General features: G+C 38.7%; 1 protein-coding gene across 2 annotated transcripts in view; it reads left to right on the forward strand.

Moving 5' to 3' along the window:
- Window positions 1–14,665, forward strand: part of SNX7 (sorting nexin 7) — a 48,535-nt gene that overhangs the window by 15,021 nt on the left and 18,849 nt on the right. For both annotated transcript variants that reach the window (XR_011921921.1, XM_072419843.1), the window contains exons 2-6: window positions 6,015–6,197; window positions 8,072–8,182; window positions 10,210–10,374; window positions 12,094–12,292; window positions 13,364–13,563. Coding sequence is in view for 1 of the 2 variants with exons in the window: in XM_072419843.1 (XP_072275944.1) it covers window positions 6,015–6,197; window positions 8,072–8,182; window positions 10,210–10,374; window positions 12,094–12,292; window positions 13,364–13,563 (858 nt within the window). In the remaining variant the exon portion in view is untranslated. The remainder of the gene's footprint in view (window positions 1–6,014; window positions 6,198–8,071; window positions 8,183–10,209; window positions 10,375–12,093; window positions 12,293–13,363; window positions 13,564–14,665) is intronic.

Here is a 14,665-nt window from a genome sequence, read left to right on the forward strand (position 1 = left end):
TATATATATATATATATATATATATATATATATATATATAATGTATATTTATTTTCCTACTCTTTTGCCTTTTTGTCCCCCCCCCATACCCATCTCAATTTTCTATTTTTCTATACAAATTACAGAAAACATTTATTGTGGCATAAGGCGACATTGTGACAAATCTATAGCTTGATAGAAGGCATCTGAATGTTTTTTTTTTTTTTTTTTAAGTAAAGGAAATGTCCTTAAAAAGCAGCACATTTTAAAAAGATGTGACAGGCTTGTGTTTACTGAGGCACTAGGGGCATTAAAGACTATAGTGCTACCTAATAGCTAAACACCCGACCCTTAGGGCTATCCGATAACTTATACGTTATATCATATGCGTGGTAATATAGTTTGTCATGTGTTGCATTTAGCCCATTCGTTTTTACCATGATCAAGAAATAATATTACACTTAAGGCAAACCTTGCCTTGTTCTCACTTCATCTGCAGGTGATGCATTTTAGTCATTTCCCTTGTTCAGATGAAGGCCACACTCTGAACCTCCAAAACACTCTTTATCTGTCATGCGTTACTAACAAATTAAGTTTGGCTCTATGATATCTAGTGTACCTTTATGTATCGAAAACTGGACATGTGCTTGTCAACTGCAGGTGTAGTGCTTTAGCATTTTGAGGCCTATTAAACATAAATTACAAGGCAGAAATGCATTTCAGTATCTTATGCATCAACTCAATGCACAAGTGTGAACTGGCCCATGTAGTTATACAGATAGATCATTTCCTCCCTACTGCTCGGTTGTTGCACATGGCTCTATACTGCTTTTGATGTTGATGACATTTGTCTGAATACTAATCATATTATCAATAAAGTAATTCCCAGCAGAACTTTGGGTTGCTTGTAATTGGGTTTAAATATACAGTGAGGGAAATGGTAAGTTTATTGTAGCTGTAAAAGACAGAATAACAACAAAAGAACCCTCAAAAACCTAGTGCTCAAAAGTCAGAGCTTGATGTGCGTTGTAATGAGTGAAATAAGTATTTGATCCCCTATCAACCATTGAGGTTTCAGGCTGCTAGGTGTCTTCCCTGTATGCAGGTAATGAGCTGAGATTAGGACGCCCTCCATAAGGGAGTGCTCCTAGTCCAAGCTTGTTACAGTACCTGTATAAAATACATTTGTCTACAGAAGCAATTAGTCAGTCAGATACTAAACTTGCCACCATGGCCAAGACCAAAGCCCTGTCTAAGGATGTCAGGGACAAGATTGCAGACCTACACAAGGCTGCATTGGGCTACATGACTATCGCCAAGCAGCTTGGTGAGAAGATGACAACAGTTGGCACGATAGTTCGCAATTGGAAGAAACACAAAATAACTGTCAATCTCCCCCAGTCTGGGGCTCCATGCAAGATTTCCCCTTGTGAAGTTGCAATGAATATGAGAACAGTGACGAAGCAACCCAGAACTACACGGGGGGAACTTGTCAATGATCTCAGGGCAGCTGGGACCATGGTCACCAATAAAACAGTTGGTAACACACTGCACCAAGAAGGCCTGAAATCTTGCAGGTCCCCTTGCTCAAGACAGCACATGTACAGACCCGTCTACAGTTTGCCAGTGAACATCTGAATGATCCACAGGAAAACTGGGTGAAAGTGTGGTGGTAAGATAAGACCAAAATTGAGCTCTTTGGCATCAACTCAACTCGCCGTGTTTGGAGGAGGAGGAATGCTGCCTATGACCCCAAGAACACCATCCCCACAGTCAAACATGGAGGTGGACACATTATGCTCTGGGGGTGTTCTTCTGCTAAGGGGACAAGACATCTTCACCGCATTGAAGGGACAATGGACGGGGCCATGAACCGTCAGATCTTGGGTGAGCACCTCCTTCTCTCAGCCAGGGCATTGAAAATGGGTCGTGGATGGGTATTCCAGCATGACAATGACCCAAAAAACACGGCCAAGGCAACAAAGGAGTGGCTCAAGGAAAAGCACATGAAGGTCCTGGAGTGGCCTAGCCAGTCTCCAGACTGGTTGATAGGGGATCAAATAATTTTTACACTCATTACAACGCACATCAAGCTCTGACTTATGAGCACTGAGTTTTTGAGGGTTCTTTTGTTGTTATTCTGTCTCTCACAGCTACAATGAACCTACCATTACAAATATAGACTGGTTATTTCTTTGTCAGAGGGCAAACGTACAAAATCAGCAGGGGATCAAATACTTCTTTCCCTCCATAAACACCCATTCACAACCTTTAACCCATGAAGAAACCCAAAATCTCAGTCCCTGGGGAACCCCTACTAAAACCAGTTTAGTAGGAATCAGTGGGGTAACAAGCCCCATACGTTGGTGGCCAGTGGAAAGAATGCCCCTACAGTGGTGGGTAAAATTCCACCTTTATAGACCACTAAAAATGCCATTAGAGTCTTGCAGCTTGCTCTAGGTGTTGGCCCCAGAATTCTGCAGATATCAAAAAATGGAAGGTCAGCTGGCCATAGTTTGCGAAACCCTGGTTGAGAATGACTGCTGTATACATAGAGATTTAATTTCATGTCAAAGCAACCTTTCATTTTCTGAAGAGCAACTTTTACAGCACCGCTACTGGAAATGTTTAAAAGATGGCTTCATATAAGCGATGCAAACTGACAGCACTGACGTTTCCCATCACTAATTACAGCTTCTTTACTCAATACTTTTCATCTAAAATAGGTCTGTGCACTTTTACACAGCCATTAGAATTCCAAACTATGTGCTGTCATGGTTACTGCCATGAAATCTTTAAGCAAGGCATCTCGAGCTGAATGTATAGAGCATTCTAATTAAAGAATCAGCCAAGTTTCTAGCAGAGCTTCTTATACAGTATACTATGCAATGATAGAATGGTCCTAGCAATTCACTGCCACAACATGAGTCACCATACCAAGCCTATAGTTCTAGGCAGATTATACAGGGTCTTGTTGCTTCGCATGTATATGGCCTGTAACATAGCATGACCTGTCCACATGATCCAATTGTCTGTACCCTGCAGATCCTGGAACATGCCTACTGGTGACCAATATTTCCTTCTACACCTTTGGTCTTCTAAATTGATCCTGAGAGACTGTTGCCTTCATAATTGCTTTTGTTTGATCTGCTCTGCCTTAGATAGGCTGGACTGATAATGGGAAGGTACCCTTATAGCATCAATTTCCCAAGCAAACTTTATAGTACCTCTGACATGAGAGAAATATAGGAGTAGGGTTGCAGTGGTATACTGGTATCGTAGTATATCATGGTTTTATTATTGATGGTTATCATACAATGCACCATACCTGATTCCCAGAATTTGGCAATGGGTTTACATATTTGACAATCATCAACAAGCTTACAGCCACTGATTTACATTGGTTAGTAGCTAGCAAAACCATAGCTACGTAAATATGCATGTATGATCACTTAATATTAAAATGATGTAATATATCAAGATATCACTGCAACCCTACTCCTTTACTATTGTCATGTCAGGGATACTTTAAAGGTTGGTTGGCAATATATGTGTCCAGCCAATCTTTGATCCCATTAGGTATCCTGGCCTATTAGTGTCCAGCTAGTTTTTGGATTCCATTAAGTATCCAGGGCTAAATGTGCCCAGACAGTTTTTTGATTCTATTAGGTATCCAGGCCTATATGTGTCAAGCCAGTCTTAGGATTCCATTAGGTATCCAGGCCTATATGTGTCAAGCCAGTCTTAGGATTCCATTAGGTATCCAGGCCTTTATGTATCCAGCCAGTCTTTGATGCCATTAGGTTTTCTGGCCTATATGTATCCAGTCAATCTAGGATAGGGCAGATCAAATAGGAGCCAGGATGATGGTATCTATCTCCCAAGAGATCTGGAAGGCCTTAGCCAGTTGCTAACTTTTTTTATATTTGTCTTTATAGTGTAACATCCATTTGCACAATATGTTGCATTGTGACTATGTTGTGTCTCTACCCCAAGGACTATTCATCTGTTTTGTAAACTCCATGTCCATTGTAAAATTGGCACACAATCTGTAGGCCATTACGACACCGCTCTTTGACAATATCAATACAAGGACAGACAGGTTCTTTTTTTACAGAACTCACACAGGGGCTGCTGGGAGCATAAATGAGACGGTAATAAGGATGACAGTTTGTGCTCCATCTTCCATAATGTCAGAGAAGCCTTCTGTTACTTGGGAAATGTAAAACTTTTTTCACAGCTACATGTAAGGATTTTGAATGTGAATATGTTTAATAATTTACTCAGGCGAGAATTTTTCAGCCATATGGAGGGGGAAGGCTAGCAGCAAACTTAAAAACAAACTCCTCATTAGAGTTCTAATTAAAGCGCAGTATTTTAGAGCAAACGAATATTGATTTGACCTACAATTTCTAACTTTCATATTCACGGCAATAAAAGGCAAACCTTCAACTGCTGACAGAATTGTCTGCTTTTCAGGTTGTCAGTCAAACTTGAGTCTTTTTAGCACCATTCTTCAAAGTAATGTCATTGCTGGAATATTCCTAATTATGAACTTAGTAGGAATGAGTATTTCCCAATCATAATTTTTATGTATAGAGAAACTGAAATATATTCATGTTTTCTTTTTTTTGTAGCTGTACTTATAAATTTACTCTTACATTTGTATACATGCATATTTATAATTGTGCTTGTAATACCACTGATTAGAAAAAAAGACATAAGTGCAAACCCTGGCCTCCAGGCCACTCACCTAGGAACCCTTGATGTCGTTCAGCCTTTTCAGGGAAACCCTTTTCATGGTATCCCTGACTCTTCTTTGGAATGGTCAAATTGACCCTTGGTGGGTGGTCAATTGTGCTTCAAAAGCAGCCCACTTTGAAACCCATTATGGCACAGAGGGACCCCAATACTGCAACAAATTCAATGCATTCTTTATAGGCACACCAGAATTTTTTTACCTGACCTGTTGCATTGGCTTTGAATAAAAGCAATCATCTGTAAAGCTTGCTCAGTTTCTTTTAGTATTAAGTTCATCCAAATAACATAATTGAAGCACCTCAAATTATTTAAGTGTGTTTGAAGTAGTAGAGACTAGACTTTAGTGTGTTTGGGAACCATTAAAAATGAAAGACACAACAACATTACATATGCTGCTATAAGGTTAAACCTGGTCTTCATTAATGTTTTAAAGTGGAATTAATCCTGGATGACTAACCTATCCATGTTCCAACACAAGGTGCTCCCATCTTCCTCTCCTACTTTCTCCTACAGAAGATCTTCCACCATATTGATTGGCTGCACATAACTTCTGGATAACATAACTCCTGCACAAGCACTGAATTTCATTCATTCCCAGCACACACACAAGGAAAGCCCGGGCTGCTGGATTTACCTGTCCCTTTCTGCAATAATGATCTGCCTGATCATGGAAACCTAAACTTTAAACTTAAACAGGAAGTAAACGCAAACCTCACCCAAAACAAAAAAAATGTACTTACCTTCAATCCCACAGAGCAGTTGATCGGTCCAGAGGTCTCTTCCATCTGGTCCCGCGTCATCCCGGCATCCGTCTTCGGGCCAGCGTGCCCGGCACCGCCATCTTCTCCTCTTCTTCCAGGTTCTTCCTGACACAGGCGCAAGATCGGGTGAAGTAGAAACTTGCCAATCTCACTGCGCATGCCTAGGCGATTAAGAATTAGGGATGGTGCTGCACCCTTTTTTTTTTTTTTTTTTTTTTGTCTGGATTACTACTCTAAGTTACCCCTTTTTTCTCTGATTAGATGTTTGGCTTCAGAATGCTAGTTTCCTGGATATTAAGTTGTTCCAAATCCTTCTGGGTCACTCACCCAAAACTTAAAGAATGCAAATCAAACGTTCTCACTTTCTTCTTACTTGCTTGAGCCAACCAAGTAGCAATCATTTAAAAATGTAGGTCAGCAGCCACATGAGGGTTTCATTATGAGTTGTGACACTTTGGCGCTGTTGTTATAAATCGGAATGCTGCTTAATGAAATTATATTCTATCTTTATAGGATGCAACGCTGAACGATGGGAGCTCATTCAGTCCTTTGATGCTGGCCTCGCCTTTATCTATGATCAACCAGGTCAAGTTTGAAGATGAGCCTGATGTCAAAGATCTTTTCATTACTGTCGATGAGCCAGAATGTCACGTCACTGCTATTGAAACTTTTATTACCTACAGGATTGCCACAAAGGTCAGCACAGATTTTTTTATTTCTATAGTTTTTTTTTTATACTGCACTGTGTTCCTGGTTATCCCATACATTGCTGGAGTTCAGTATGCCCACAACTTGTTAAATCAAGACAACAAAAAAACACAATGTAGTATTCTATTGTATTAAAAGGAATATCATGTAAGATCTGTTAGTTTTGATTAGGATAAACAAGGGCAAAGCCTCAGTCAAGTTTTTCGGTCGGTGCCCCCCTACTGGACAGATTTGCCCAAGTGAATCCCCAAGTGAAAGTGATTGAAAACTTTCCCCAAGGGGACGGATAAAAATGTGAAATGGTTAGACCCTTATACTGTTTTTTTTTGTTATGTCTATTCCTCCCTTTCCACAGTGACAACATATCCCCCATTTCTTGCATGGCAATCATGTGGCAACTCCTCCCCACCCTTTCCAAAACCTAAGAAAAGGTTCTTAGTTACAGATCCGATGTGACCAATCTGCATAAATCCAATTGTCTGTAAGTAGGTCTTTTAGATCTGTTTTGCATAAAGCAAACTGAACTCTTGTTGCTTTTATAATTGTTAGAACATGGCCGAAGTGAGCTTGGCTTTAGTGGCTTAAAAGATAAATGTGCCTTAGGAGTAAAATCTGGATTCCCCTGTCGTTCACCACCAAACAAAGGTGGCCGTGCAGTAAAAGCAACCTAAACTGACAATCCTGCCCAGGACTGGTGCCCCAGACTCCAAAAAACTTCTACACATATGCCAGATGTATACCAACATCTTGTCATACATAATATCCAGTTTGCCCAGTCTCTGCCATTAGGCCAAGCTGTGGTTTTACTAATTTTCCATCCAGCATATTTATTGGGGCCTATAGCAAACCTGTTACAATATGGGAAATCTTTGATGAAAATTGGCACTTTGCTTGTTAAACAAACCCAGAGATGTAAGCAGCTGAATATATGCAAATATCCAGACTGACCTCTTCCTTCCTTTTGGGAAATGACTCCTCACATTGAAGGATCTCACTTCAAAATCTTAGTGTTAGACCTACATTAGATTGTTCTTCACTTTCCATGCTCTGAACATTTGTTAAAAGGAGATTAGGCTATCTAGTGTGAGTGTGTAAGTCCCCAAGTCTGTGAGGGCCGTGTTATGAACCGGGCTTGCTTTTGATGGTCTATGTTCAGCAATGTTGCCCAAAAAACGAGGTCAGCTGACTACCTACATATACCAAATGACCAGGTTTTTCCGATAATGGATTTTTGTCCAAGATGACAATGCCGGGATTCATTGGGCTCATATTGTTACAGAAAGGGAGCACAAGACATATCGATTGGCCGTTTCATGGCCAGACCTTAATCCAATGAGGAATTTTTGTGTTATGCTGGAGAAGACTTTTTTTTGCAGCAATCTGACTCTTCCATCATCAATACAACATCTTCCCAACACATTAGTGCAACACTAGATGGAAAAAAATGTTGTGACATTGCGTAAACTTATTAAATTGATACCGCAGCAAAAGCATGCTATGATTAAAGCTAAAGGCGGCCAGCCAGTTTTTGTGACTTTATTTGAACAGGCAGTGTATAATTTAGTTAGACTATGCCATGCTTTTCATCAAACAATTTATTGATTAATAGACTGTAGGAGTGATCTATCCTTTTCAGTATGGTAAGTGGACCTCTGCTGTGAACCAATTTTTAATGTGATGCTTTGGTTTAGATAAATAAAACTTTGTTTAAATTCTTATGTTCCTATTTTGTAAAGCTCTGTTTTAATGAGATGTACTTTTACAAATACTGAACAGCACCAATTTGCAATGTGACAAATATTTCTCTTGATCACTAAACATTCATTCTGTCAAGAGGTAAACAAACCATGTTTTATTTTCAGACAACCCGCAGTGAGTTTGATTCAAGTGAGTTTGAAGTCAGGAGACGTTATCAGGATTTCATTTGGTTGAAAAACAGACTTGAAGATTCTCATTCGACGTTAATAATTCCTGTAAGTTCTTGTAGCTGTTGACTGTAGAGAATGGTTGGATGTGCTGGTGTGAACTGACCTGATCTGAGGCTAAAGTGTCATCAGAACCCTACCGTTCAGGCTCAGTTTTCCCAATCTTTCCAAGTTTAATCTACATACATGTATTAATTCTGAAAGTAGTGAAACTATTGGATTATCATGGCAGCAAGTCAATTATTATTTACAGAAGGAAAGCAGTTGTAGTGTTCAGCTACTGCTAGTATTTTTCATTGCCTCTTCTTTAGCCAAATGCTCATTTGTTTTTGGACAATCTCCTCCATTCCTAGTAGCAATGAAGCATAACATCCCCATCGTACCACAAATTACTAATCGCAAGTAAGACAGCCCATCAACGAAGAGACAATGGTTTGAATGAATAAATTAGGGTTGCAGGTAATTGTCACACTATGACACTTAAAGTGAACCTGTGCTGAGACCATTCATATTAAAATATTTACATATTTTGTGGTGTAAACATATTGCCTTTTATTCATATAGTGTCCAGTGTAAGCAAACAGTGGACTTTTCTAAGCTGTTAGAAACTAACTGAAACCGGGGTGTATGTTGTGATCTTTGGGGATAAATGAAAGGTAAAACCAAATCCTTTCTCATTTGTGTCTAACAAGCTCCCTCTTCAAAAAATGTGGGCAACTACTGACATTCTACAAACTTGCAAGTTAACAGTGACAATGCCGATAGCCATTATTATTATCCAGTAATTATATAGCACCGACATATTACGCAGCGCTTTACACAGTCCATTACCATATTACTAACTGTCTCCCAAAGGAGCTTACAATCTAATATGTCACTACATAGTCATATGTCATTAATTTAGTCACAATTCTTGAGGGAAAGCCAGGTAACCTAACTGCAACTTCCAACGACAACAGACTGAACAAGCGCTGTCCTTCTCTATAGAGATGGGAGGGGGGAGAGCAACTGAGCGACACCCCGCTGCACTCTCTCCCCTTCACTTGTATTACGATTGTTTGTCATTGAATCACCAGGACGGGTCCATGAATGAGAAATGATGAGCACTGTACATATGCCAGATTGTCGTCCGCTATCAGCCCTGAGACGTTTATCTGAGACGTGTGTACGTAGCCTTACCATTAAAAATAAAAACTTGAACAGACAGGTTATTTATTGCAGAAGGGAAAGCCGATGTCTCCCTGCAAAAAAAAAAAAAAAAAATAGCAGCCTCTTAACAATTATTTCACTAAATTCACTTCCCTTTGCTCCACCGGCACCATCATCCTCACCCGTTCTTTTCTAGGTTTGGGATATTTGGCTATATTGATTGGTTAACCTGGAGTAATGTATTTTCTTCACATGTACACACAAGTTTTTTCATACCCAGCAGCCAGGATCATACACTGAGCTGCAGCTTAGTGTACATTCAGGAGGACAGCTAACAGCCAGGTAAGTTTGTTTTATTGCAGAAGAGATATAGCATGTAACCACTTGCAGGTTTTTCCTATTGTAAGGTTTTATTATGCTTTAAGTAGTTAAAAAAAAAAAGCTGGGCTGACACAATTCAGTTTACAAATATGCTTTATGTTGTCAGCCCACAACAGGGGCTGAGCACATTTCTGGCCCATCAATAGGTATTCTTCTGTATTTGAGTCTTCACAATGGTAAAACACCGGAAGGGAAATGTGCATGTATTGCAAAGATTTAAAAATATATGCAGTGGGCCTGATTTATTTAAGCTCTCCTGGACTGGAGAACATAGAGCATCATGGGAGAACCTGGGTGATCTGGAAGACCTGGAATGCATCTGGTCCAGAATTGAAAACAATGGTCAGCTAATAGCAAATTTATTTGAAAAAAAATCAATTTTTGCTGGATCACCCACATTCTTTCTTGGTAGTCTATCTTCCCCAGTCTTGGAGAGATTTATTTATTAGGTCCTTTGTGTGTTTGTATTGATATATATTTATTTATTTGATATTTATGTTTTTTGCTAATATTACAAATTGTCTTTATATTTTTTTTCCTAATAGCCATTACCAGAAAAATTTATAGTTAAAGGTATGGTGGAACGATTCAACGATGATTTTATTGAGACTCGAAGGAAAGCTTTGCATAAATTTTTGAATAGAATAGCTGATCATCCAACATTAACTTTTAATGACGACTTCAAGATTTTCCTTACAGCTCAAGCATGGGTAAGAATCTCTAATAGTTTCCAAACTTTTCCATCTTAATCTTTGCTCCTTTAATGAGCAGTGTTTTATTTCTACACAAGTGGATTTTTTTCATCATCTTAAATCTTTAAACAATCCTTTTAAGAAAATTAAGATACCAAGAAAAAAATGGATTGCAGAGGAGAATTATAATGATGTAATGCGTGTATTGCTGAATTATTTCTCAATAGCCTGCAAGCTTTAGATGTGTTTGAACATCAGATATTTTATAACTGCTTTTGAAACAAATCTGATGATTCTTATATAAGGAAGATTAAAGTTTATGACAAAAACTTGTCTAAAGGGTGCAAGTGATGAATTTTTTTTTTTGTAATAATAAAAAAAATCTGTGTCAACATGAAAAATGCAGCAATCCATAGTGACCAATCAAATGTTATTGTTCAGTATTTTGACTGCAGTAATTTGGAATGTAATTGGCCGCTAACATTTAGCAGTACTGTATAGACCCTTTAGGTCCCAAGGATGGCATTTCCACCATAGGACAGAAAATAGAATTATTAAAAAATCACTGGCTCAACCAATGTACCAAGTACTTCTGTCTTCTGTGACCCCCTGACGCCGCCAGTCATTTGTTCAACTTACCTTCCATCCAGCTTTAGCTATGGGTAACATTACAATCTTTAAAAATGACGGGGAAAAGGAATCATTGCACCAAGATATGCCAAACCCTTCACCAATTTAACTCTCGGCACACTGGTTGTTACTTGGCCCTTCCTCTAATGAGAATCCACAAATTAGACAAATTTTTTTTGTCAGCAATTGAGAAGTATGGATTCCTCCCTTTCTGGAAGTTCATTTTATTAAAGCTGAAATATAGATAGATAAAACAAATCACAAGGAAAAATGTTTATGTATTAAAAAATGAATGTGTACAAGTATTAGCAGTCTGGGGAATGTACTGTATAGCACAGTATACATAGTGTAGCAGTTGGTATATATGTATGTGTTATGGCATTGGTGACGGTCAATGGAGAAGTGCACAAAAGCTTTGGTGGTCAGTGGACAAAATGCGCAGGTGCGTTTGATTCAGAGGCTCATGTCCACCCAAAGTATATTCCTCTTTCAGCTGTTAGAATCATCTGAGAGGCACAAGACCTACTGCCATTCTGCAATAGCCTATCCATGAAAAATAAAAACTGATTTCAGCAATGCCTGATTGGTCATGCAGTTAATTTACCACCTGCTGGGCAGGAATCTTTTGTAACAGAAGTGCTGGGGCAGCTAATGTAAGATAAGGTTAAAACTACACATCATGGAAACACGTGCTTGAAATTTAGTCTTTGATGTTCAGCTATATCTGAGTATAAATATACATTTTTTTATTTACCTTTGCTTTTCCCCTCAAAGTAGGGATGCTTCAAATTATTAATTTGTATCTAATTATATGGAACAGTATTTAAAGTGAAAGTGATGCCATGCAGTACAAATTGAATGTAAATAAATGCTCCCAGATTGCTATTCCACCAGTAACTAAAAATAACATTTTAGAAGTACTAACCCTTTAAAAAAAATCATTCTCCACTCTTACTGGCTGTCTGATGTTTATTAGTTTTGTGTTTCGCAATTACAGATTTTTTTTTCCCCCTTTCAGAACTCAAGTCATGGCCTCTATCCTGCAGTATGATTAAAGGCTTAGGAGATGGCAGCAAACAACACAGCTAAATTGGTCTTGTTTTTTAGGAGCTGACATCTCACAAGAAGCAAGGTCCTGGATTACTCAGCAGAATGGGCCAGACGCTCAAGGCTGTAGCATCTTCGGTGCGGGGGATTAAGAATCGTCCTGATGAATTTACTGAGTTGGGGGAATATGTGGAGGCTTTCAGTCAGAAAATAAATGTTTTAGACAAAGTGTCCCAAAGGATTTCTAAAGAAGAAAAAGGTATGCAAAAATAATACCTTAACTTTACTTTAAGGCCAATATTTAAACTTTTGGAAATCCTAAGTCTCTTTAAAGTGGAACTAAACTCATTGGTGGTGGTAAGCTTATGCCATAATCAGCATGTATGCCCAGCATACTTACCGATTATGGCACATACCTATGCAGTTGCCCTGCAGCGACAGTCCAGGCCCTGTATGCAGGGAAGGTGCCATATTCACTGCCGGCTCCACGGCAGACTTCCGTGAAGATGGCAAACCTTTACTTCCATTGGATGATGTAACCCCCGCGCATGCACAGGAATTACATTAGGGTGGCATCTGGCAACACCTCACACAGAGTGAGCTGTAAACTTCTGAGCACATGCACCGTACAGTTTACCTTGTAGAGCTGAAAATAAGGCCACCAGGAGCCAGCGATTTCTTTTTTGCAAAAGGAAACATTGTATTCTATTTCATGAAATAATTACATCCTGGTGTGTGTGTGTTTTTTTTCAGTTTAGGTCCACTTTAAAGGGAAATCTATGCCCCACATCCTGGCTCAAGTTTCCCCTCTACAGACTCAAAATTTCCATTCAAATTAAGACTTTAATGATTTCTGCTGCAACTTGTGGTTGTCATGAATGGGCCTTGAAAGCTTTTATCTGGGATGATTTTGTTTTAATAGAAGTGTCCCAAAGCGACCACCAACTCCATTCATCATCTTTTAACTGTTGTAGTGACATTACTTCTTGTTAAGGAGATGGGATACCCTACTTGTTGCAATCCTCTCTTGTTCTATACTTTTGTAATGTGTGTATGCAAAATAACCCTGCGGACGATGCTTCCTTACTCTTTGGAGGAAGAGGATCCTGAAGCCAGGTGATGATGGCACACTGGTTTTATCAATTTCTCCAGACAGGATCATGGTATAGTGTTCTGTACAAGGGTGGACGGTGTGTGTTGGAGGGCTAAGAATTACAAATTTGACTCATCTACAGTACACACAAAAGCAATTGCAAAGGAACAAATATTAGCCATCATCTAAAGGTATGTAATAAGCTTAGCTTCTAATTTTTAACATGTTTCCATGCAGATTATTATGAAGAAATGAAAGAGTACGGTCCTATATATACTCTGTGGTCAGCATCTGAAGAGGAGCTGGTAGATCCCCTGAGAGGGGTTGCAAATTCCATAGATAAATGCTGCAAGATCACAGAAGCTATGAATGCTAAGCTCTCGTGTGATATGATTCCAATTATTCATGAATACGTCCTGTACAGTGAAACACTATCTGTAAGTACTGATTTATTATGTACATTTCATGTCTCACTCAGGGTTACATTGAATCCATGGCACAAACATGGTTCGCATATTAAGTTTGTGATTTATAGGTTGTAAAAACACTTCTCTTTATCTGCCCATTTTTCCTAATGCTTGCAGCTTTTCACTGACTATTAAAATGAACTTGTCATCATGAATTATCATTTTCGGATTCATTAACACTGCACATAAGCACTGGCCTATATATCAAGCTAGCCATGTGATTGCATGTTAAAGGGCTTCAACACCACAGGTATAAGGCATAAGGATGCCTGTTGAAAATTATCTGCATGTAATATATAAAATTATCTGCATCCACATGGATCACATCATGAGCTGCAGTTCTACCTAAACATTTCCTATTTTTGTAAAAAGGGATGCATCCAACACACATACAAAGTGTTTTAACGTCTATTTAACAGTTGTGCCTGCAGCTGTGCACTTAGATAACGCATCACAACACCATAGCGGGAACATTAGGCTGAATGTGTGGGAAATTGACTGTCCTTGTGATCACAAAACATATGCATTCTTTCTAGAACAGTGGTCACCATCCTTTTCCGACCTACAGACCACTAATTGTGCGGAATCCGGACTGCCTGGAAGTTTGCATTGGTTGCTACTATATATTTCTTCTTATAATCAAAATTTAAACTGTAACCCTCACTCCTAAATATCCACGATATATACAATGCAATGTTTACCATTCTGTGAAAGAATTGCTTCATTAGCCTAGACGCAGTCCCTGAGAACAATTATCTGTGTAAGTAGATATTTTTTGTGGAGTTTGATATCATTTGAATATACATCTAAATGGGTTGAAATAGGTTGTTAATTTTATTTCCCTTTAAAAAAAAAAAAAAATATTTTGTTATTTTAGGTCCTGAAAAAGTGGACTGTGTTCCGCGAAACGCATAGAATACTTGATTAAACATCTTAAACATCTTTTGAGACATGAATATATGATTAGATAAATGTTTTTTTTTACAATTTTAATAACTATAAACTGTTTTAATGTGTTTTTATATTGGTGCATATGACTATTTGTATAAATATGCCTTAAAAGTCCCAGAGA

Source organism: Pyxicephalus adspersus, chromosome 8 (assembly GCF_032062135.1).
Source record: "Pyxicephalus adspersus chromosome 8, UCB_Pads_2.0, whole genome shotgun sequence".
NCBI classification, from domain to species: Eukaryota; Metazoa; Chordata; class Amphibia; order Anura; family Pyxicephalidae; genus Pyxicephalus; species Pyxicephalus adspersus.